Here is a 24,660-nt window from a genome sequence, read left to right as displayed (position 1 = left end):
GATCAGAAGAGGAATGAAAATAGAACAGATGCCTCAAAGCCACCCCAAATTCATGAGGTCACAATAACAAAGAGAAAAAAGGAGCACTGCCATATGGGATGGATGATGCTTGTGGTCCCCAGAAGATAAACGATACTGAGGTGTTTTGGTGCAGATCTTTCACCCTACAAAAATAAACCTGAGACTGCAACTTCCCTGGAACTTGGTGAAGAAATGCAGAGAGACCTTGTGAGATCTGATAGCAGAGCAAGCAGCAACCACATGAAGTTTAACAATCATAGAAACATACAATCATTAAGTTTGGAGAAGACCTCCAAGATCCCCAGCTCCAACCTTCTCCCATGATGCCCACTGACTCCAGAGCTCCAGAACACCTCTAGGACTGGGACCCCACCACTCCCTGGGCCACCTGTGCCAGCACACCACCACTTCCAGAGAATAAATGTTTCCCAGTATCCAACCTGACCCTCCCCTGGCACAAGGTGAGGCCACCACCTCTCATCCTTAAATGCTAGAAATGCCAGACTCTGTGTGTAGGATGGGGCAGCCCTGGGTCTACGACTGGAGGCGTGGACACCACTCTCAGACACATGCTTTGTGTTTGGGTGGTGCTGTGCGCAGCCAGGGGTTGCGCTTGATGCCCCCTGTGGGTCCCTTCCAGCTCAGGATGCTCTGTGGCTCTAGGATTTACCTGGGCGTTGGGGATCTGCAGGGCACCAGGGGCGATGGCTTGGGCAAGGACCTGGCCCTGAGATGTCACCATTGTCACTGGCTGGTACAGGGCTCCACCTGCGGAAGACAGGGCTCATGGGGGTGCTGCGTGCAGAGGGCTGACCCCCCCCAGCCTCCCTGCTGGCCCTACCTGGCACGGCAGGTGATCCAGCCCCGCTGCCCATGGCCAGGTTGCCTGGGGGCAGCGCAGCTGCAGGCACCACGATGCCCGGTGGGGGGTTGGAGGCGGCTGGTAGCGCCGCAGGTGAGCTCTGCAGCATCTCCTGCAAGAAAGAGAAGAAAAGACTTCAAAGCATTCTGTCACGTGCAATAAGAGCTTTGTTTTCCCCTCCTTTTGTCGCAGCTGGAAATAAAATATGGAAAAACAAGGAATTATGCTTTGCAAAGCTCCCACTCGTGTCTAAGCAACTTCACCTCTTTGTGCAGCCACTATTTTCAATAAGTGAAAACAATACCACACAGATGACAAGAAAGAAATAATTATATTGTCTTCCTATCTACACATTTATTTTTTTTTTCCTTTGTCTGGAACTTGATGAAGCAGCTTCTCCTCAAAGGGAAAACACCATAAACTGCTCTGAGAAAAATTAAACTCTCCCCCTCCATCCCACCCCCAAAAAAAGCACGTGAGCAGCATAGATCTCCAATAAGAGTAGCAGAAATCAACCACTATTAGTTTCTCCATGCCAGAATAATTTAAAAAAATAGTGACACAGCTCCATTTGACATAATTCCTTGCAGCTTTAAAGTTAACTTCTTGCAAAAATGGAAATTTCTTCCCCAAGTGCTGTAATGTTATCATCAGCCTTTCACCTAAGAGCTGCAAATGGAAAAGAGCACAAATAGGTTATGTGATTATTTAGCACAATACTTTGTGAAGTGTGTCACAATGGGAGGATACGGAGAACTCAGGGCCAAGCAGGACAGCTTCCATGATGTGCAAGATTTTTGAGTCATGCCAAGAGCATTTAGAAAACTATCCTTCCAAAATAAGCCTGACAGGTATGTATATCTGAAATATGCCTGCTGTAACTGAGATAAAGCTGCATTCACATTTTGCAGTAAAAAGGAGGATCTTTTTCTCCCTCTTCTACCCATTTTCCTATTCTGTCTCACTTCTCCATTGTCCTGTTCCTCAGCTGCTGAACAAAATACCAACAAAAGGCATTTTCCACCTTACTTGAACTTACTTCATTTTTATACATTTCTTCAGCAAACCTATTTCTTGGTCTAAGAAAAGAGGATTTATCTGGAGAACTGATGTGGAGTGACACCAGAAACACAAGCACAGCTGGGTCAGAAAAAGCCATCGCCCCTCTTATTCTAAAAATAAAGCAATGGGGATGATAGTTTGAACACTCAGATCAATTAATTGTACATCAAGTGATGATGTGGGTGCAATGTTCACCAGGAGACATGCAAAACTCTTCCCCTGACTCATTATTCTGCAGTTCCTCAGAAAACAAGAATCCTGAAGACTGTTTTTGGAAGTGCACTGGGAAGAAATAATTCAGAATATCTGAAAGTGCATCAACACTGCAAAACCAGAGGTATCCAATGGAAGTGGAGGCTCTGCCTTAAAATAGTTATAGATATCTCCAAGAAGATTTAAAATATGTATTTAGCATACTAATTGCAAATGCCAGCCAAATTACATTGCCACGATGATTTTAGAAATGTTTTTCCAGGACTTCAGTTGGAAAGTTTCTGGCAATTTTTACACTTGAGCATAGAAAAAATACATCACTAGGTGTCTCTACAGATCCATCTCAACATCAAAATTCTGCAGCTCTATGGCAAAACATGGTTTCTCCAAATTAAAAATCACTTTAATGAGGAAATGGACCTGGTATATACTGCATTGTGCAAAAAAACACCCCTTTCTCACAATAAGGCAAGCGCTAAAATGCAATGCTGCTTGTGCTGATTCCCTTTCACTTTGTTTTATGATGCAGTCATTTATTTCTGGGTGGCACACATGTACAAAGCTTCCATCTCCTCCTAATTTTTTGGAATGTTTCTGTGCTTGTGTGAAACTGGGAAAAATCTGGGTTAGCTGGAGAAAAAAAGAAACATGAGTCTGTTGAGAAAGAGTTGGCCAAACTCAACACTGTAGAGGCACAGTTGGATGGATGGGGGATGAGAACCTGTTGGCTTTACATAACAGAAATCAATACAATGGCGATTATCCCATTTTGTCAGTTCCACTTGTTGCTTTCTCAGTTTCAGCTCTCATTCTTGTTATGACATATCCATACATTTTTAAGCAGGCAGTTGTGTGGTCAAAAAAAGTTTGCCCGAGCAGAAACAGTTTGCTTTCATAACTAACCTGGTACATCTTCTCTCAAAATAATTGATCCTGTACCTTGGGAAAAAAAACAAAGCAAAAGCAACAAAACAAAAAACCTGACAACCCTATTTTCTAAGAGCCTTGTAGATCAAAAATTGATTAATCACATTTCCATTATTTAAATTTTTTAAAAAATTCCTGTAATAGAGGCTGCTTAAGTGTTACACATATATTTGGTGTGAGATTAATAGCACAATAATTAGCAAAATCATCCCACTCGCCATCTTTTGACCACGAGTCTCACAGTTCTTCAGTTCTCTGAAGCATCCCCAGCTCTACAAGGCTTCTTTGATGAACAAAAAGTGTTTCCACTGTTGTTTTTCTAAGCTTTATCCACGCAAATTCAAGTATACTCAATGAGCTGAAGCACTCTGGCACTTGACATTGCTGAGTTGGGTAATTAGAAAAAATTTGCCCTTACGTCAGCACTGGTATGTCATCCTCATCCAGTGCACAAGGAGATGGTGGCTCCTTCTGAGCTGTCACCATGAATAGTTCAGCTCCTGTTGCCTGCTGCAAGCCTTCCTGTCCCTGAGCCAGTGTGACAATCCTGCAGTGCCATTCCCCTCCAATTGGGTCTCACCCATTTATTCAGCAACAATCTCCAAAACCTCACTTGAATTCTCAACATTCCTGTCCTGCCTGGAAGGGAAACGGAGGCAGCTCTGGGATTTCAGGAATCCGAGGTGCTCAGCCCCTTCCCCAGCACCGGCCCGATTATTTTCCAATTTTGTGCTAATTTTCTGATACGATCCCCACCTCTTTGTGAGATGCTAAATCCTCATTACTTCTCCTGACTGATGCATTCTAATTAGATCAACACTTAAAAAAAAAAAAGGGGGGAAAAAAAAAAAATCACAATAGCCACAGGACGGCTTTCCATCTCATTAACTCCCTCACTTATTATTTTCATGAAAATTACTGATAAAAACGTGCACCTCCATTTGCTGGGACCAGGAGCTTCATCGGCTCATATCTAACATCTCTCTCATCACCCGGGATGCGAGCTGTTGCCGTGGCAACGCACAATAATAGAAACTAATAAATTACAAACGAGATGCTCGTTGAGCAATTATTGTTCTCTTTTATGCAAGTGTCTTGCTAATTTTGATCATAAGGAATGCTTCCATAAAGTAGCGAAGGGATAATAAGTCCATTTCTAGAGATTATTAGAAAATAGAGAGGCTTTTTTTTTTTTTTTTTTTTTTTTTAAGATCAATGATTAAGTGGTTTGGTGCTTTCACAAAACCCAAATAAGAAATACAACTTTTTTTTCCATGCTTTCCCTTCTTGTGCTGGGGAAAGAAGGCAGCCCCAAGTGTAACACCAGTTTTGAACTGTGCAGCACTTGGAGCTAAGCAGCTACAAATGATGTCTTTTTTCTCCCTTCCACCACCTTGAAAACACCCTGCAACACCATGAAGAGCCTCTGGCATCTACTTCCCATCAGGGAATAGTGCCAAGAGGTGCTTGGTGAACCTCTGACTAATTGTGTGTTGGCTGCAGTTATTTCAGGGAGGACTGTGCAATCCCAAGTTTCATTTTCCAAACAAAAAAAGCCAAGAAGCACATTATCAGAGAGAAATACATCCCTAAGGGACACCTGATTTTCCTTCCAAACGTGAAGGAGAAATCCCCTGTTTTTCTCCAAAAAGACACCAAGGTGCAACTCAATGCCAAAATATGAACTGAAATGGCTGAGCTTTCTGGATATCTGTAGTACTTAAGGCACCAAATGTTACCTTCTACAGGTGAGAATTTGAAGCATACACAAACAAATCAAGGTGCTAAGCTTGGTCATGCTGGTGGTGGATTGCAGGATGTGCTAGAGCAGAGCAACCAAAAAGGGGCATTTGTAATCTGCAGACCTGCCTTAAAATGAAGATGACAAAGTGGGACTGTAAAACAATAGAAAACACAGCAGTGACAGCAAGGTCCCAGGCTACAATGAGGATATGCTCAAACACAACAGCTGTGGAAGCAAAAATAAAAGAAAGTTGTTTACCTGCAGAAAGCCTCAGGTATGCAAGGATCTCCAGAAAAATCACCTCACCTCTACTGCCAATCCTTAAATGAGGGCTGGAAAGGGGTGGATCCTGGCCCTTCCATCACTCAGTACATTGCATGCACCTGAGCTGCCCTGGGCTGGCCCTGCCTTCCCACCAGGTGCTCAATCACTGTTTTAAGCCATGACCTAGAACTTCTACTACAGGGACAAATAGTATTTTTTCATGAAACACTTGTAACTATTTCAGAAAACAAAAAATCCTCACCGTTTTGCTTCATATGTGCAAGATACATTCTTTTTTTCATGTTTTCCTCAATTTGTGATGGATTTCATTGAATTTTCCAGAGATCACAGGACTTGCAGAACCATTCCTCAACCTTGCGTGCCTTGCACGCTGGCCAAAGTGCAAGGATGGTGATTGCAGGCAGTGTTAAGGTGTTACCTGAGGGTGGAGGCTGATGGAGGAAGGGTTGGGGGAGTAGGGGCCCCCCAGGTCGTTCCTGAGTAGGTTGTCACTGTGCATCTTGGTTTTGAGGCAGGTGATGTAGCGGTTGCAAAAGTCCTTGCACAATTCGTTGACCTTCTCCAGCTCCAGGAGGTGGATGCGCAGCACCTGGATTGCCTTCACCATCTGCATGCATCAAAAGCAAAGTTAAAAGCATTACTATTCTGAACAAACCAAAGAAAGAAAGAAAAAGCCCCTAGAATCGATATTCTCACCCCAAATCCACCCCAGAGCCCATCCCTCTGCACCCCTGCCTTTCTTCTCCCTCCGCAGCCGTGCTATCTCTGCGATCCCAAGAGGTGAAATTCACAAAAATTACTGTTGCTTTCATGGGAATTTCTCCCAGAAAATTCTGAGGCAAAGCCCTGATGTAGCAACGTGTTTGGTTATTCTCCAGAGGCCACTTTCTCTAACAAGATTATGGGGCTGCAGCACCGCCGTAAGCTGTTGCCGGTGCAAAGCCTGGGCCTCATTAAAACGTACCCCATAAATGTTAAAAAATTTACACATGAAACATTCCTCTTGCCGAGCTGAAACCTTAAGTTTTACAGCCGCTGTTTGAAATCTTGCATAATATATAAAATTTCAGCTATTCACTCCGGGGCAATAAATCCAGTTTTATGTAACAAAGAGTCTTTGCATTTCAAAGGGTGTTTTTAACTTGCAAATTTTAGTGGTCATCTTTACAAACTGTGAGATATCGAGGTTGGGAAACATCCCGAAAAATCCAAGGCCAAACTCAGGTGGAGGCTCCACGATGGAGAAAGCAAATTTTCAGTCAGCAGATAGCAGGAACAATGGGGCACGGATGGAAAACTTCCCTTTTTTATGCTTTTTTTCTGCATATTTTCCTTCCTCTGTGCTTGGCACGGGTGAAGCGCAAGGTGGAGGCGTCGCGCCCCAGCTCTCCGCATCCTCCAGGGGCTCACGGCCATGAAAGTCAATATTCAAGGGCAAAGGCAAGAGGACCTGACACATATATGTATAAAAAATAAATCTCTCAATTATCTCAGCTCATTTGCTTAGGGTCTCATTTTATGTCCCTGCTCCGCTGCGCCGTATATCTGTCCGGATAAAGAGTTACAGTCCGTCGGCGTACGTGCGCGGGGTTGTAAAAAATACAGATGCTGAATTAATTGACTGTGTGGCACTCGGCAGCTGATTGAGTTGATAATGGTGAGATCTGACCTTTTTCTAATTTCTAATTACGTGCATCTCGGCAGCGAGGAATACATGACTCTTATTCTAATGATAGCTAATGCCGCTGGCCTTTTCATCCCCACTTCGCCATTGTTGATTTCCAGGGAATCACTGGTGTTAAAAAAATGCAAAAAAGAAAAAAAAAAAAACAAACCAAAAAGAAGGAGAATGCAAACAGATTTTGGATGGGAAACATCTGATGCATATTCAGCCCTTAAATCTGCACTGAAACGATCCCAAACACTGCTTTTTTGGTCATTCATCCCAGAGCAGTTTTGTTTCTTGTCTACAAGATGTTGCAAAATAGGCTTAGTAATCTGCAAACAGTTTTGCACATCCTTTAATTTTTTGGGTGGCTTTCCACAGACTTCCAATCCAGTCTTGAATTGAGGATCTCATCAAACTCTCCTCCAAATGCTGGAATTAAGTCCAAAAGATGCAGGATTTTAATCTTGTAATTATTTATTGCTTTTTAGGAAAGTGCTTGTTTCTGCACTTGGATGAGCATTGCTTGACTTTTTTCTCCTTCTGCCAGGTCATCAGACAAACTCACTGCCTGCAAATTGCCTGAATTTGTTGCTTTCCTGGGATGGAAATCCCTCTGCAGCAAATCCCAGAGGCCACACCATTCCCTGGGGAAGGACTTTTGGTCTTTGCATCATCTCAGGCATGTGAAATTTCCTCTTTCAACCTTAAAATCTCCTTGTGAGGCAGTGAGTGCACCAGGATGGGGCCAAGGACGTGGTCACCAACAAAGCTCTCATGGAGATCATGTGTAGAGGCTTACTGGAAATAATAATGGGATTTGGAGATATTCCATGAAGTCTCTGCAAGAGAAAAGCTCCATCCCAAGCAAAATCCCTGCACAGAATGGCTACGGTAGAAAATTTACAGTGGAGAAGGCACTATAAAGAGCTCAAAGTGGCCCAAACCACTGATACACATTTCCTTTTCTGGAAAAGGCCTTCAATTTGCCGTGTTTGTTGGACAAGAGCTGCCCATCATGAATGAGCTGAGATGGTGCCAGGCAGAAAGTGGATGGGACTGCACATTATACTGAAAAACAGAGATTACAAGTTCTGGGTCACAAACTGTTCATCAAGCTTGGCTGATTCCCAGAAATGTGTTGACTCTGCGGTGCAAGTGTGAGAAAGTCAGGCAAAACTTGGGCTGGAGTTCGTTCTTGCCGGAGATGATCTCACAGAAAGTCCTGGAGAAAAAAATCTTGCAGGATCCATGGAGAACACTGTTAAGGTGCCCAATGTCATAAACACTGCCCCAAGATCTTGTCAAGTTGGTAGACCCCCATAACACATTCCTCATCCCCTATTCCAGCCCCAGCCCACAGAGGCCCTACACCAAGCCCCAGCACACCCTACCAGGTTGTCCAGCTCAGGGTCATCACTGAAGAAAGGTTTGTGCTCCTGCTCCTGCTGGTGGACAAAGTTCTCAATGTCGACGTCGAAGCTGGCTGAGGTGATGCACTCGGAGCCCTGGGTTGCCTGCTCACACTTCTCAAAGAGCAGCGTAAGCAGCGGGAACAGTGGGTGCCTGTGAACAACAGAGTAGGCCACCCCATAAATCCAGCTGCTTTAGTTCTTTCATCTGTTCTTATCCTAAGCCATCTATCCATTCCCTCCCAGCTTGCTACAGCCTAGTGATGAAAATCTCATGCCAATGTGCTTTCTCTAGATCAGGTAAGAAACAAAGTTTTAGAATTGCTGAATGCACCATTTCCCCTCTAGAAGTGGCGTTTCTCAACATCATCACACTTTCCAGCATTGCACCAGTGCTGACTGTTTCAGAATGGTTCTGCAGTGGAGAAAAACATTTGGCTTCATGGAAGTTGCCTTGGCACTGGAATCGACATCTGCACTGGGATCCAAGCCAAGAGGCTCCCAAAAATGTCGGTCAGCTGGGGATGCTGGATGGGGTGGGCTTGCATTTCTACATCCTTTTATACCAAGCATCCGACTTGCTTTTGCTTTATGGGTTGCTACTGCATCCCGATGGCTCTTTGTGACTATTTTGAGCACATCTGTGTTCAAGATGAGGTAGAAGGTGGACCAAACCTCACTTCCTTTTTAACACGAGATTTCCCTTTAAGGACAGGCTTGCCTTTCTTTTTGCAAATCCACCACTGGGATTCCAATTGGGATTCCTTTTAATAGTTATTCTAAATCAGCACAATATAAAATGTAAATATACGTGTTAGTCCAAAGCACACGGAAAAGAAGGACACAAAGATCATGAGATAGCACAGGGAGCTTCTCTGGCTGTGCAACTTTAAAAATATAAAACTATTAAAAATAGAAAATGTAAAAAATATAAAGCTATTAAACTTTGAGGGGAGAAATGCAGAATGCTGCCATGGGATTGCTTTGCCATCCCCACAGCAATGGCACCCCAGTTATCTCAGTATAACAGGATTTGCTGCACCCCCTTCAGATAAGCACTCTTATAAACAGGTATACAACATTTTTGGGGGAAAAAAAAGCAATTTTAGCCCAAAGGAGGAATGATAATGGCTCACTCTAGGCTTCCTGTGGGTCTTTTCCAAGCCAGAGTCAGGGGAAGGGGTTAAACCCCTGGGCTAAGTCTTCATTTGCAGCCACTAATACTGCAGCATATTATGGTCTAATCTGGCCTGATCCCAGTTTAATGCAAGATTTGCCAGGGCTGGAGAAGTCTGTGGGGGCTGGGGGAATCATTCCGTAATTTCAGCCGCCCTGCCGGGGCTCAGCCGAGGGATATGAACGGCAAATTCCAAGCAGCAGCATGAATTATTGGCCTTATGAACCCACGGCTCGCAGCAGATGCCATTTCGAAAACCAGCTAGGAAGAAAAGGCACGAACCGACCTGGTACGAAGGAGCAAAATTACCCCAGGGGTTGGGGTTGTTATAGGGGGGAGATGCATTTTGTAGCCTCTTTGCTTTGAAGGGTTGTTGGTGCCAACAGGGATTAAAGCCACCACTGACATCACTGCGCTCCGCTGTCTCATAACTGACCTTCAGGAATTGCCTGTGGGATGGGGAGGCAGTGTGGGTTGCTTTTATTTGGAAGGAAAATAAACCAAAATAAGTGATACAATAATAAAATATAAAAATTAAAATATATATATAAAAATATTTTGAACAAAATATCATAAGTAAATAAAACAAAATAATTAAAGGTGGACATGAAAAACCCCTAAGCTAAGGAAAATCACCAAAGCCCTTTTCAAGCACGGTGTTCAGGAGCTTGAAATTAAGGTTTCTGCCATGAGCTGGGTGCTGAATTGTTGCAATTGTTTGTTGGTTTATTTTCCCTTTGCATGCAAAAATTACACAGATTTCTCCATTTTCAGCTTTTCCGTGCTGCTACAAGCAGGAGAATGGGATGGGCACCACGGGGTTCTGGCACAGGGGATCTGGATGCCTCGATGTGAAATATGGGATGGGCATCTGGGATGCACGACATCCAGGAGGATTTCCCCCGTCACAGATGTCACAAAGGCAGAGAATCACCCCCACAGCAGCGAGAAGAGTTTTGGGATGGAAAAATTTGCTTTGGCAAAATCTGCTTTTGCAAAAATCTGTGTTTTTGGGGCAATCCTCTGAATCTGGAGCGTGCACAGGTCAGCCTTTCCACCCCATTTGCCACCGCTCCAAATAAGCGGGAGAAGCCGCCCGTGCGGCAGTGGCACCAAGCAAATAAAGGGCTGAACCTGACATTTTCCTGCAGGAGAGGTCGTTGGCAGCCGCTAATAAAAAGGATTTGACACGGGCTAATAAAGAGAAATGAATCCCTCTAATGGCCTCATTTCGCACATTCAGCAGGGTGCTGCTGCAGGCTGGCAGCATGGGCACAGGGAGGGCAGCACGGCACAACACTCACTGCTGCTTTCTTTCCAGCCTCAAAATGCATTTTTTTTCTCCAAAAGCAGGTTGGCAAAGAGGCACAGACTTTTCCCACTAGGAAATCCAGAGCACAGAGAGCACAGGAGTGGTTCTGAGTGCATGATGGCCCAAAATCTGAAGTGATGCAGCTGGGCTAGTCCCCAGAATGATGCTCAGTCATATAGCAAAGATGAAGTGGATTGCTTTTCCTTCTTTTTTTTCTATTTTTTAATGGGGGATAGAACTCCCTCCGGAGCATAAAATCCAGTGATGACTTTGCGGTCATTTGCCCATTGCCGCCTTCTTTCCTGTTGCATTTTTCTGGTAATTTCCCTCCAGGTTGATCAACCAATGCACAGAGCCAATGCCTCCTGCCTTTGTGTAATTACTGAAAATTAACAAAAATCCATTGCTGACAGTGGAGGATGCAGCACCGGGTGGCACGCAGCCAGCTGCCAGAAGTACATTTGATATCAAATGACGTACCCTTATCTTACATGAAATGATGTATATTCAGATTTTACATGGGACTGGAACCCTGTAGGCCAATATACAGCAAAAAAATTACTTCTATGCATTTTTATAAATGCATGGCATCTCCAAACCACAGCCATGGCTGTTAGCTGAAGTTATTCCTTAATATTAAGCCTTAATCCTAATTACATGACGGTATCATACAATAGAATCATAGAATGGCTTGGATTGGAAGGAATCTCAAAGATCATCTGGTTCCAACCCCCAACATTACTGCTATATCTGCTATATACTGTATACATTATGGTATTATCATTAATTATGTATCACTTATATAATTACATTATTTGCATAATTGTAATATTATGTATTACAACACTTTATACATTATAATATGATGTAATATTGTACCCACAGCTAAAAATAAGGGGGCAGGAGGGGTCCTGCCACTGCCCCTCGCGCACCACATGGAAGCACAAACTGCACATTCCAGGTTCATGGCTGTTTTTGCTACTCCTGAGTGCATTTTCTGCCTCAAATCACAATTTTGCAAAAAGAAAAAAGATGAATTTGGATTTTGTGGTGTTCCTGAAGGGGTGTGGTACTGCTGGCCATGGTGCTAGGTTGGCCAAGGAGCTCATCATCATGCACGATTATTGCTAAAAAGGAGCTAAATGCTAACCCACCCATTCCCAGGCATTAATGAATGCATTTGAATATTAGTGGGTTAACAATGCATTACCATAATTAATGTATCGGTGCGTTGCTGCATTCATCAATGCATTAATCAGTGCATTACCGAATCAATGCACTCCCAACGCACAAGAAAAATGAATGCAGGAACAAACTGCCGCACGGATTAATTACTGCCCAAGGCCATTAGCTGGCATCACCTGTAGACAGCTCGCTTGTCGGCCTCCAGCTGCGCCTGCGGGTCGCCGGCTGCGGGGGGGACGGCTGCGGTGGGAGCCGGCGCGGCGGAGAGGTGCACGGGCTGAGCCTTGCTGGGCTGCTGGGCTGTGGCCGTCATCTGAGGGGAAGGGGAAACAGGAGAGAAAAAGCAGTAATGTGAGGGGGAATTGCAGGTGCTCTTTGCTAAGTGCTCCGCAGCCCCGATAAAATCTGCGGCGCTCGTCTCGTGCTCTCAATGTTCAAAGAGAGCAGGTAGGGCTGTCAGACACACAGGCTTTCTGCCGTCTCCCAGAATCACACCAGCTTCTGCCAGCCCTCTGTGTGCTGAGCCCAGAGATGAGTCATCTGCAGCACTGTGAGCAGACAGCCAGAAAAGCAACTTTTTGTGTGTGTGTCCCAATGGCCAACACTGCCCAAATGGCTGCTGCGATGGGGCACGAAATCCACCAGCAAAATATACATGAGATGAACGCAGTAAACGACTGTGTTAGCAAATGCCTTGCTTTTCAAAAACTTGACGTTAATTTAGTGAAACATGCATCTAAAAAGCTCTGCCAGCACATGTGCAAATTGCTGCACGTCCTCCCAGCATCACCCCAAAGCATCCCAAAATCTCTGTGCACAGGGTGTGTGTTCTTGCTTGAATGTTTTGGGGTGATTTCCATATTAACTAAAATTAAATTTAATGATTAACATTAAAATTAATGATTGCATTAGGGAAATGTGCATTATTTCCAGCCCCTACAGTTCCGTGTTTCTGTGATTCACTGCCAGGCTGTAGTCAGGTCTGACATAAATGACAAGATTTAGTTAAAGGAATAACAGCTGGGGGAGAAGCATAATCTCTTTGGGGCCAAATCAATCAGCACCCCAACTCGTGTGGTTTGCAACTCAAAATCTCAGCGCAAAATGAACTCCCTGAGTCGATGTTTCACCTGCTCTTGCTCTGAAATTCTGTACAAATTAGCATTTGCTTGTTTTCCTCCATAAATCTTCCATCCTCCCTCAAGCTGGGTAGCAAAAAGAAGCCTCTGTCTTTGGCTAAATACTTTCTGTGTGTACATATAGAGGTGTGTATACGTGCAGATGCCCACAGTTTTGTCCAGCACGACTCACCTCTGCACTCAGACTCTCGGCACAGAGAAGCAGATTTCTCACCTCGATTAAAAGCTGCACAGACCCGTGCCAAAGCGCCCGCTGCTTTTGAAATGTTTGACTTTAATATCTCCTGCCTGACCTTTCCCTGCTGCCACGGCACTTTTTAATCTCGGTTATTGTTCATAACTCCAAAGTTTGGCTCCTGGAAATTCACCTGGCACCGTTTAATTTCTAACACTCCCAGCGCGGAAGCTGGCTGGGTCACTTCATTTTTCTCCCTTTTCACTCCCAGAGGGCCAAATAAATGGGTTTGTGGGATGGTTTGGGCTTCACTCGTCAGTTGGGGTTTCTCCCTGCTTTTTTCCAGTTTTTATCCAAACCCAAATAGAAAGCACTGACTGTGTACGGCATTCCAGCCACGCCGTTAAATACCTCCACTTCCTTTCTCATTTTCCCCTTCCCTCTCCCTGCCAGCTCCGCTGAGAATTACCTTACGTTTTTGGGGGTAAATGGATTTTGTTTTCCCCTTTTCCCTTTTCTTCACTTGAGCACTCATTTACTGGGACATTGCAGCCCATTCTGTGTCCTCGTCGGCAGACGGAGCCCCCAAATCCTGCCAAGTTGGCTGCGTGCAGCTGAGTCTGCAACTAATTGGGCTATTACTCACAGAAAAGCCTCCTCTGCGGCTGTTTCGAAGCCATTACCTCACCTTGGACTAAAGAAAATAATCCCACACCTCATGCAACCTCTGATGAACAGCGCAGTGGTGCCAAGTCAGAAAAAAATAGGAGAGGTTGCTCCAATGCAAAGCGTTTGCAGACAGACAGGGGTGTGGGGCAGGGAGGAAAACAGCCAACAGTACGTGCATAAGAGAGGGAAAAATGCATAAAATTGCCATGCATTTGTGCAATGGTAACTGCTGGGTAACAGCAGGGCTGAATTCTGTGCAGAGAGCTGAAGACATTTTTGTGGTACTGCATCACCTCTCGGTTGTACTCCTGTTGGTGTTTAATCCTCTTTTTGGTTCTTTAGGATGAAAATGCTTTGCCAGAGCCAGTGGCAGCATGCCTGGCACCTGCAATAATCCCTTTTGCTCCACATTTCTGAGAACTACAGCCAAATAGGTCAACTCCAGTGAGCAACCCCAGCGAAGGTGCTCAGGGCAGGGCAGCCTGCTGCACGCGATCCTATTCACAGGGACATTTCTCAGTGCCTTTGCATGAAATCCATGTGCCATTTATGCAGGTTCCAAGCCCAGAACTATGCCGAGGACACCAGGAGAGGGACTCACTGATCCTACAGAAAAATTGACATCTCCACTCAATTTTTAACCTGCAACAGCTGCAGAGTTTCTGGATTTGTCCGTGACAAATGCAACACCATTTTAAAAATGGTTTCTGGGGGCAGGCTTATTTTCATCAGCTCCTGAAAAATGAGATTGTATTTTTAAAACAACCTCTACTCTGCTAACTATATTTGTCCAACTTTGACAGTGAAATGGCAGACGACTTTTTGCTGTTTTCTTTCTTTTAATTTATTATGGAAAACACATGGATTTCTATGCAGACTCCTAATTTCCAACAGGTAGAGTTGCTCAGCGATCACGCTTGGTCTCAATTACACCGTTACGTGCTGGTAGCAGAACCAGAAGATTATTACAGCGTTTTTTCCCTCATAAGGCAGCTGTTCCCACCACTTCTGCTTCATTTTTGCACATTTCCGACAGTGAGGTTGATTGCTTGCATGGCCTCTGCACTAACGATATTAATGCAAAGCTCCCCCAAACCCCTTTTTTACCATTTTTCTCCCCAGGATGGTCCCCTTGATGACGGGGAGCTTTGAAATGTCAGTTGTAGCTCTTGTAATTGATGGTTCCACTTGTTTTCTTATTTAATGCTGACCTCCCCATCTCTGCTGTATCTTTGGGGAGAGGAATAAACATGCAATTTGCTTTTCTAAAAGCTAGAAATACCAAATCCTACCACTTTCAGGTGAAAAGCTCACAGCAGCCACAGCATTCAGAAAAAAAATAAATAACAAACACAAAACAAAGTGCTTTTTGCTGCAGCATTCCCCCCAAAATGAATGAAAAACACACAAGCATCCCCTTCAAAAGGATGAAAAGAAAGGGTTTGGGTGGCAACAGCCCCAAAGATCCCCAAATGCAATGCTCTAAATGAAAACGAGGGCACAGAAGGGACAGGGAAAGGTATAGGGTATGTCTCTGTAGGATGCCATGGAAAAGCTGGGCTATTTTAAAAGTCCCTTAAATTGCCCATTAGGACTAAATCGGCGTCCCAGCTCCCTGCTGCGTAAGCGAGAAAGGCGCGGCGTTTCGACAGGAGGCACTAAGAAAAAAAGGAAAAAGTGAGGGGAAAAGAAAAAAAGCCCTGAGCGGAGCAGCGGAGCGAGCAAATGATGACACAGAAGTTGGAGGAGCCATAAAAGCCCCACCGAGGCATCATTTGCAAAAGTGACCTTTTCCCACCGAAGGAGACGAGCTGAAAGGAGGCCCGGGTGGCTTCGGGGGAGCGCAGAAGTCACGGCTAGGCAGCAACGTATTTATTTTCCTTGCAGGAAATGGTCTCTATTTTTTTTTCCTGGGGGGTATTTTGTGCTTTTGCAGCCACACAGGGATGCAAATGGTGGAGAAAGGCAGCAGGGTCGGGCTTTGAAGAAAACACAAAATGGGGGAAAAATTCACATTTTTCCATATAAGCCCTATAAAAGCTGCCTTAAACACGGCGCCAGTTCAGTGCTACATCTGGATCATCCACATTCAGTCTCTGCAGACCAAACTAGAAATACAGATTTGCCCCCCAAAAGTTTGGAATAGGCTGTGAAGAGGAGGGCCATTCCCAAAACCCAACCTTGCCAGAGCCCAAATCCCCACATCCAGCACATTGGGGTGCACTGGCTGAGTTTCTCTTGGACCAAATTCCTTTTCTTACAATAACTAACTCTGTAATGACACTTGGAAAGGAGGTTATTCGACTCCTTGGAGCAACACTGTAGATGAAGTCTCTTTTTCCCTGCGACGGTTTGCCAAAAATGCCATAAAATCAATCAAAACGCCATTCAAATTGCCTCCAAAGCCATCTCACTGCAGAAGCTGCAGTGGGAAGGGGTGCTGGGGGGGGATGAGGGCATGGGGGACACTCACCTGTGGGCTATCTTGGTAGGGAGGAGGGGGCACCGTCTGGGTGGCCATCATCGTCAGAGCCGGCGCCGGGGAGACATGGTGCATCCTGGGCAGGAGTCACATTGAGAACCTGCGGGCAGGGAAAGGCTGCTGAATTTGGGGGAAAAAAGCCCTGAAATAGGGCTTTTCTTCCCCAGAAGGGAAAAATAACAATAAAAAGGAGAGAAGGAAAGAAAAGGAGAGGTGAAATCCCTCGCATGAGCACAGAGCACTCTCCCTGTGGGAAACCCAAAATGATCTGTTGACCCTTAATGTGACAGTTATCTGAGATTTCTCATTTTGGATGGGAAATGCATTCAGGGAAAGGTGATGAGGGCCACAGGTGAGAGCAGCGCTGCTGCAGCCTTGGGCTGCCATGCGTGGAGCTTGCTACACTTTTCCCCATAGGAACCCTGGTGCACGCAGGGCTCTGCTTCCTCCTGTGATCTGCGGGAGGAAACATCCTCACCCACAGCAGAGGAACGGGGATACTGAGGTGGGCTCGGGGTCTTCAGATCATTCCCTGCAGTTGTCTGGGGGAAGATTTCCAATATTCTGTTCTCCTCCGTGAGACTCTGGGCCTTGCAAAGCCCACCAGGCACCGCAGGCACGAAGGCACTGTGCTCATGCAGAAAGCTGAGCACTGTGCGTGGGATCAGCATCAATCGCCGCTATTATTTTGAGTGAATAAATGTGAAAAATATTTGTTTACAGATACAATAATATAGGATTACTTTTCACATCCTTTGCATGTCCCTTGAATAGCTTATTAAGAGAGCACATCCAAAATGCGGGGCATTGAGCATGTAGAGTGGGGTCAGCGCGTGAGCAGACCTCTTGAAGACAGCGTTTATGGGATAAAAATCATAAAACCACAGAATCTCCTGAGTTGGAAAGGACCCATGAGGATCATCGAGTCCAACTCCTGAAATGATGCTTTTATCTTTTTTTACTCTAATAAAATTATCTGCTCCTGAGTGAACTGGCAGCTTAAAATCTTTGGGGTCAGATGTTAAATCCTGCCGTGCAGGCACTCAGGCAGCCCCATCCTAAAGGGGAGACACTGAAACCCACGGGGGAAACCTCACCAGAAACTGCTGCAGCTGGAAAAAGCAAAGAGCTCGGCATCCTGACAGTCCAGAAAAAAATAGGAAAAAGACCTCACCGAGGGCTATTTTGGGGCAAAAACACGCAGCTACTGTCCGTGCCAGCAGCAAGCCTACCGTTAGCAAGCAGCGGTGCCCCGCGGTGCAGGCTTTACAGCCGAAAGTATTCCCAGAAGGTGGCAGTCCAGAGCCCGATTAATTGCCGAGTACCGCCTAACCTGCTCGCCACATCAAGCGGTTCTTTGAGGCTTCACAGGTGTTGATTTGTTTGGAGAATGCGACTTACGGCCAAATACGAAAAGGGATAAAAATGAGAGGCGGCCGCCGCCGACAGCGCTGCGTTCATCCGGGCGCTGCCGGAGCAGCCGCGGAGCCCCGCGCGGTGCTGAGCTGTCGGCGCTGTCCTGCAGCCCCGGGGATTTACCGTCAGCACTGCGCTTCTTCCAAGAGCAGCGAAGGTCCAAACACTGCTATTTTAGGTACTAATTCTTATTTTTTGGTCATTATTTTCCCCCTTAAATGTTTTTAAACCGGTGTGCCCTTGGCTATAGGCATCCAGAAGAGGAGAGGAGAAAGAGAAGGGCGTGCAGAGAAACAGCCCCTGCAGAGCAGCTCAGATCAGTGATCCCACCTTGGGCAAATGGTGAATTTTCGGGGCTGGGAACTGACGAGGGCAGGAGGAGTCAGCCTGCTCCCAGGGCATCACACACAAATGAGAATTTTTGAGCAATAAAACTGATAAATGCTCTTTTCATTTCCGGAAGGGGTTTTGGCAGCAATCTGAGATCAAAGTATCCTAAATTTCCTTATGAAATAAAAATTATTTCATTTCACTGTAACATTGCCATTAAGTTGGAAACGTATTTCCCAAAGAGCTCGTGCCGACCTAAAAGAGTTTCAGCCCGGAAAGATTTATAGGCTGCTATTTTGCCAGCCATCTCTTATCTCTCCTTTCAAATTAACGTAATTAGAATGAGTTGAGAAGTCATCTTTTCAAGGTGGTCACCAATGCTTCCAAATGTTAAAAAAATCCAAGTATCACCGGCAGTCATTGCCATCCTGGAGGTGAAGAGGAAATAATCCCTGACCCGCGTGATTAGCAAAACTGTTGTGAAACTGCATTAGAAGTAGCCCTGAATGTCAAAAAATCACCGCCTTGGACTCCACGTTACCCATTTTTTCAGATAACATTAATGTTGGCTTTGCAAGATGCAGCTGTTGCTTCCAAATCAATGGAAAATGGGGATCATTTTTTTCCAGCTAATTCAACAGCTTCTCCCTGCAGCGTGTGGTGGATAACTGAGAGTTCCACGTGGAAACCATGCAGACAGGTTTTCATGCATTTCCCATTTTCCTCCTGACGTTGCAAAATTATTTGAGACGGTTCGGATGTGGTTCCACCACAGGAGGGGATTTCACCCTTCTAAAGGGTGTTTCTCTGTCTGAGAAACAACGAGGACAGCGTTGGTCACGCTCTGCTCACAGCAGGCTGCCAGAGCTCAGTGCTTCTGTCTCTGCAGAGGGCTCCTGCACACTGATGTTTATGATATACGCATTCATTATACACATATATATAAGTTAAAATGAAGAAATATGGCTGACGGGAAGGGAGATGCACCTCCAGAGGACAATATATCTTGCTGTGAAACGCCAACCAGGACAGGTTCACTCTCTGCGGGTGACAGCATCCCTCTGCTTGCCTGCGAAGTGAATCAGGAGCGAATCCCTTGGTCCCACATGCAGCATTTCTGCCCACCGTATCCTTGTTGCTGACCGTCTGTTTTTACTGAAATTTGCCCATTTCCCTGAGAGCAAAAGTTTCCAGCTGCAGATGAGCATTAGGTTTTCAGAAGCTATGAAAGCAACCGTCTAATGTCACGTCTGATGATGTCAATTCATCAATGGTCAAAAATGGGGAAGAATCCTGTTTTTCAGGGAACTATCCATTCTCAATTGGTTTTCATGATTCTTGTCTTTCTACCACACGGGCTTGCATGCTACCTTGAATGTGGATATACGCTAGAAATACCACGGGGATAACAAATATTTCCATTTTTTTCGCAATGCTTGTTAGCCAAATTTCCTCTGCTCAATTCCAGGAGGATTTTTGCACTGCTAACAGCCCAGACACCACTTCCCTACGTGCTGAACTCTGACAACTTCCTGGTGTCTCATCACTGAGTTATTTCCCAGTGAAAAAAAAAGATGAATCAAGGCTGGGCTTCTGCTGCTGCCACTGTGTAACGCAGTTTGAGATCTGGTACTTCTGCAGAATAAAATCCAGGGCCGGAGCAAACTCCTCTTCTCCTAAAAAAGCTCTTGACCAACACAAAGGCAGCAGAAAAGGAAAGGGACACGCTGTGCTGCATGGCACGTCCCAAAAACAGCTCACTTTCCCACGGGATGGGTAATCTCCCCCTTGTTGAAGGGAAACAGCACTAAGATATTTGCAACCCCCCCAGCTTCATGCGAAGGAGTGGGTGTGGGAGGGGGGGCTGCTGTGGTGCGTTTCTTATGAGAACAACAATTACCGCTAAGCATTTCTCTTCTCTCCGAAGATACCCATCCCCGCTGCCGACTAAAATGCTCCAGGGATATCTCTGCAACATAAACACAAGAATAAAACCTGCAAGAGCCAGTCAGAGCTTTAGTAGACAAGGTTAATGTACCTTGAACGGCAGCATTAAACAACTTTGTTCTTTTTGTAAGTGGAGAGCTGAGATACCTACACACGTTTTAGTGTTACTTTTATAGATGGAGATCCTTAAAGCACCTTCCAAAAAAAACGGCACAGGGAAACATCAAAGAGGTTTCTTCAAAGTAACATGAAAATACTTGAATTTTGGGCAATGCAGCCCCCGGCCCAGCAAAAGTTCCCAAAAGAGCAAATTGTGAATTTTTTTTTGGAGGGCAAATGGAAAACCTTTGAAGTGAAACGTAGCTGAGCAGCCTAAAAATGTACAACTTCCCCTTGTCGGACACAAACTGTCCAAGAAAAGGTTGATTGCTTTGAGAGCATTAGCAAAAATCGGGAGAGGATTAATTTTCTAACAGTTCTTCACTGCAAGCAATTAACTGTGAATAATTTATGATCAAAATCTATCCTGATGCTTTCAAAAGTTGCCTTGCACACTTCATTTTCGATTGCAACCTGCTAATCCCATGACATAGGAATTGCTGTGCAATCATATTTCCAACACCCAAACTCCAAATTTCAATCACATTCCAGTCCTGAAATAGGAAAGTTTCACCCCAAAGTCCCAACCAGGTTCAGACTTTAACACAGAACTTCTTGGAGGACAGAGAAAAACTTCCTCTGCAAAAATGTAACCATCAGCTATGTTATTCCATCCCACAGTCCATCACCAGTTTTTCAGTCAGAGGATCAGATTGGCACCGGTGGACAGAAGCCACCCACAGCCTCAGTGCTCCAAAGATCCCAGCAAAGATCCGGCCACAAACTATGCAGGACTGCGTAACACACAGTGCCTGTTTGCATCAGTTTCATCAAATCCCCCAACACGTGTGAGTGATCGCAACACCAGCAGAAACACAATTTTTGGTCATGTGGCAGAGATTGGATTAAAGCAGCAGACCTACCCCAATTGCAGAAATGTGGATGGCAAGATATGCACAGGAACCAAGGCAAAGATTTCCCTGCCCATGGGAATCACCAGAGGCAAAGCAATGCCATGGAACACCCATAAAACCCTTTCCTCGCTTAAATCTGCCTCGTTTCTTACTAACTCCTGCTAACATGCTTGCAAATTTTCCCTTTGGGAGAGTGAAAGGAATCCCTTTGGAGCTGGCTGCTTTCCTCTTTCCCATATGGCAGATAAATCAGAGCTCCCAACTTGCTGCACTTCTGCTTCACATCCCCCTCCTGCAGCTCTCTGGTCTCCTGGTCTTTACCACCACCAGGGAAATGGGTCTGGGTTTTTTATTCTAATGCAAAATTCCTGGTGAGAGATGATTCTCCAGAGCCTTCCCCATCTTGTAGCTCTCCTGTACACACCCTCTGATAATTTTGCGTTTAACCTAAGAAAAGATTCCGAGGTCAACCCAATCCACACCTTTAGTAGAAATGGGGCCAAACCTGAGATCTGGAATAATGAGAAATTCAGCCACTTCGTCACATACTTAATCCTGTTTTATTTGGCTGATGGAAGGTCACTGGTGAGAACTGAGGCTGAAAGGGCAGCCTGGAGAAAATAATCCTGTCATTATTGACTGCCACTTATTAAAAGGGTTTTCAGAGCAGGCAAAACTCAAAGAAAAGATGCAAAAGGTTTTGCACTGTGCTTTGCCCTGCAGTCTCCAAGTGAAGCTTCACTTGGGGCTGAAAGAGCAGAAAGAATTGAACAGCTTTTGGGTTTTACCCTGAGATGCTCCAGCCCTCATCTCCACTGACTGAGGAGGAAATAAGGCTCCTTTCCAGGACAGCTGCCCACACTGAAGGCATCTCAGTTTTCAAGTTAATATTTTGTTCAACAGCCAAAGATTTTGCTTTGCTTCTTTAGGAGGAAAGTTGCAGCCAACGGGGATTTATTTTGTCACCCTCTGGGTGCCTCCAGTGTTGGCACAGAGCAAACACATTTGTCACTCTGTCAGGCCCTAATTTTAGCGATTGGGGTTGACTGAAGAACTGCGAGATCCTTGGTTTCACGCACATCTTATTTTAAGCTCTGCATTTAAGTTATTTTTAACTGGTGACCATTTCTCCATATCCTACTGAGCTGCCAATATTTCGCAGTGATAACAGCCCATATTTGGGACATTTTTATGACAAAATCTGTGTTTTCCTCTGGGTCAGTCGTGGCTTACAGCTCTTAACAACGTGCTCTCAACGCTTGAGCTTTAAAGCAAGATCCCCTGCACAGCCTGATTTCTAAGGAAAATAACAATAAAAATAGGAAAGTCAGCAATTCCTCTCTAATGCTCACCGAATTTAGCAAAGGGGCAATATAAGTGCAAGGTACCAGGAAAGAGCAGAAATCCCTGACAAAGCCCTGCTGAGGTCACAACTCACCGTATCCCTCTCAATTCATGCATCATTGCCCAATTAGTGCAAAACGAGGCTGCCTTACCGTCTGTGGGTGCTCGAGGAGCCACTGCACGAAACGTTCCACAGCCACAAAAGCAAAGCTTCTGAGAATGGGTCACAGTCTGGGAAAGAAAATGGTGAAATATTGAATATGGAAAGAAAACAATGAAATGGAAAGATGAAATATTACATACAGGATGAAGCTTTTTGTGCTAGGTCCTTTGGCACCATCAGTGAAGCCACTGCGGGCCACCCTGCAAGGGCAAGTGTGCCCTTAGAGAACCTCTTATTGCAGGATAGGGCCAAAAATAGGAGGAATCAAGGAAATCAGGGGCGAGAATTGCCCCTTGGGGATGAAAGGTGGACTAGTGGCTGATAAGTCAGACCCCCGGGGATGTGACAAGCATCTCCAAGGAATGAGAAAAATGTATCAGAGTTTTAGAGGTCGAACCGAGATGTGTCTGGAATATGAAGATGCGTTCGTTGCCAGTATATCCACAAAGGGAAAGCCACAGTTGTATCTTGTCCTGTCCCCTTCTGCTCCTCAGTAATGACAGCTCCTCAGCACAGGATCTCACAGTGGGTTAGTGGTACAGTTTGGGTCTGAAAAGGAGAAAATAGGGAAAGAGACATGAAGCTGCTGCTGCTGCTGTTGGCCATGCCCCTGTTTTGCACTGGCTGTCACCATTCCCATAGTTAATAATAATCTTTGCTTGAGTATAAATGTGCCTCTACACTCCAGCTCAGACTGCGTGAACCAGGAAAGAGCCATTAATTCAAAAACAGGGGAGTGGATCAGGAGGTATCTAATAAGCAAAAGTCCGTATAAGTGTTAGCGTTGATGCTGCCTCTCCCAAGGATCTGGTCTTTAAGGAAGCTGAGATTGGGATTTCTAGGCCCTTCTAAGCAGATCAAGTGGCAAAATTTCCCTGCCTAAATGGGATTTAGCTGCCTAACCCACTTAGGTGCGTCTGCAAATCACCGTATTTCTCAGTTCAGCTTTAATTATCTCACTAAATGCCTTCACAAATCTCCCTCTCTGCAGCAATTCCTGTGTCAAAAAAAAAAAAAAAAATCTACACAGAAGGAAGCTTGCAAGGATGACTTAAAATCTGAGATGTCTTGTGACCAAGGTTGGCAAATGGGTGCTACTCCTTGGCAAGACAGAAGTCAGAGAGCCAGGCAAGTCCAGGATAAAGATATCTGTTATCTGAAACCTTCTGCACTGCGGATAATAAACAAACAAAAAGTTAGACCGAGCAGTGACTTTGCATGGCCATGGGTGCATTTTTTGTTGTATTTTTTCTCTAAAAAAAGAGGAGAACACAGAAAATGTCATTCCTGGAAAACTGGCTGACATTGAGGCCTCCAAGAGAAGCTGGAAGCAAGTGGATGATTTCAAGGCAAAGAGACAAAGCTCCCCAGATCTCTGATACATACATCACCTCTAGCATGCTCCTCAGATCTCCAATATATGTCTGATAAATGTCCCTACAATTTACATCACCTCTAGATACAAGGTGATAAACATCACCTAAGATCTCCAATATAACCTGCTATATCTACACTGATATAAATCACCTCTGCTCAGATCTCTCTTATTTGTCTGATACATACATCTCTTATATATATTACCAGTCTGGAGCTCCTCAAATCTAAAATATACATTGATGTATGTACCTACCACGACATACATCACCTCCAGAGAGCTCCCCAGATCTCCAGTGCACACCTGATATATCTACCATGCTATATATAACACCTCTATAGAGCTCCTCAAAACTCCAATAAACATGTAAGTCCCTTGATAAACATCCCTTCCAGAAAGCTCCTCAAATCTTCAATCTGTATCTGCCTACCACAATATATATCATACGGTACAGACCTCCTCAGATCACTTGTATGTGTCTAGGATATATTTATACCTTGATCTACAGCTGCTCAGACCTTGAACACACATGGGAGATATGCACCTGGATATGCATCAACTAGAGGAGAGCTTCTGAGATCCCCAACATCCACCCACAATATCTGCCATGCTACACACCACGGCCCCAGCACTTAAGTGTTTGTTTCAGTATCACTCCCGTGACTTTTCCACCCAAAATGCCATCTGACTTTCCAGCACTACAGTTTTGAGCACACATTTATGCATCTGCTCTTGGCACAA

General features: G+C 45.0%; 1 protein-coding gene across 3 annotated transcripts in view; it reads right to left on the bottom strand.

Moving 5' to 3' along the window:
* The window catches only part of PKNOX2 (PBX/knotted 1 homeobox 2), a 66,456-nt gene that overhangs the window by 5,514 nt on the left and 36,282 nt on the right, over positions 1 to 24,660 (bottom strand). For 2 of the 3 annotated variants that reach the window (XM_031599673.2, XM_031599675.2), the window contains exons 3-11: positions 22,942 to 23,093; positions 22,534 to 22,612; positions 19,978 to 20,046; positions 16,323 to 16,431; positions 12,043 to 12,179; positions 8,175 to 8,346; positions 5,533 to 5,721; positions 863 to 995; positions 692 to 789 (exon numbers count right to left, since the gene is read on the bottom strand). In XM_031599673.2, the coding sequence (XP_031455533.1) occupies positions 692 to 789; positions 863 to 995; positions 5,533 to 5,721; positions 8,175 to 8,346; positions 12,043 to 12,179; positions 16,323 to 16,406 (813 nt within the window). In that variant the 5' untranslated portion in view covers positions 16,407 to 16,431; positions 19,978 to 20,046; positions 22,534 to 22,612; positions 22,942 to 23,093. The remainder of the gene's footprint in view (positions 1 to 691; positions 790 to 862; positions 996 to 5,532; positions 5,722 to 8,174; positions 8,347 to 12,042; positions 12,180 to 16,322; positions 16,432 to 19,977; positions 20,047 to 22,533; positions 22,613 to 22,941; positions 23,094 to 24,660) is intronic. The other variant, XM_031599674.2, reaches the window with a different exon arrangement.

Source organism: Phasianus colchicus, chromosome 23 (genome assembly GCF_987193195.1).
Source record: "Phasianus colchicus chromosome 23, bPhaCol1.hap1.1, whole genome shotgun sequence".
Lineage (NCBI taxonomy): Eukaryota > Metazoa > Chordata > Aves > Galliformes > Phasianidae > Phasianus > Phasianus colchicus.
The sequence above is the reverse complement of the archived record's forward strand: the minus strand, read 5'-3'. Positions and strand labels throughout refer to the sequence as shown.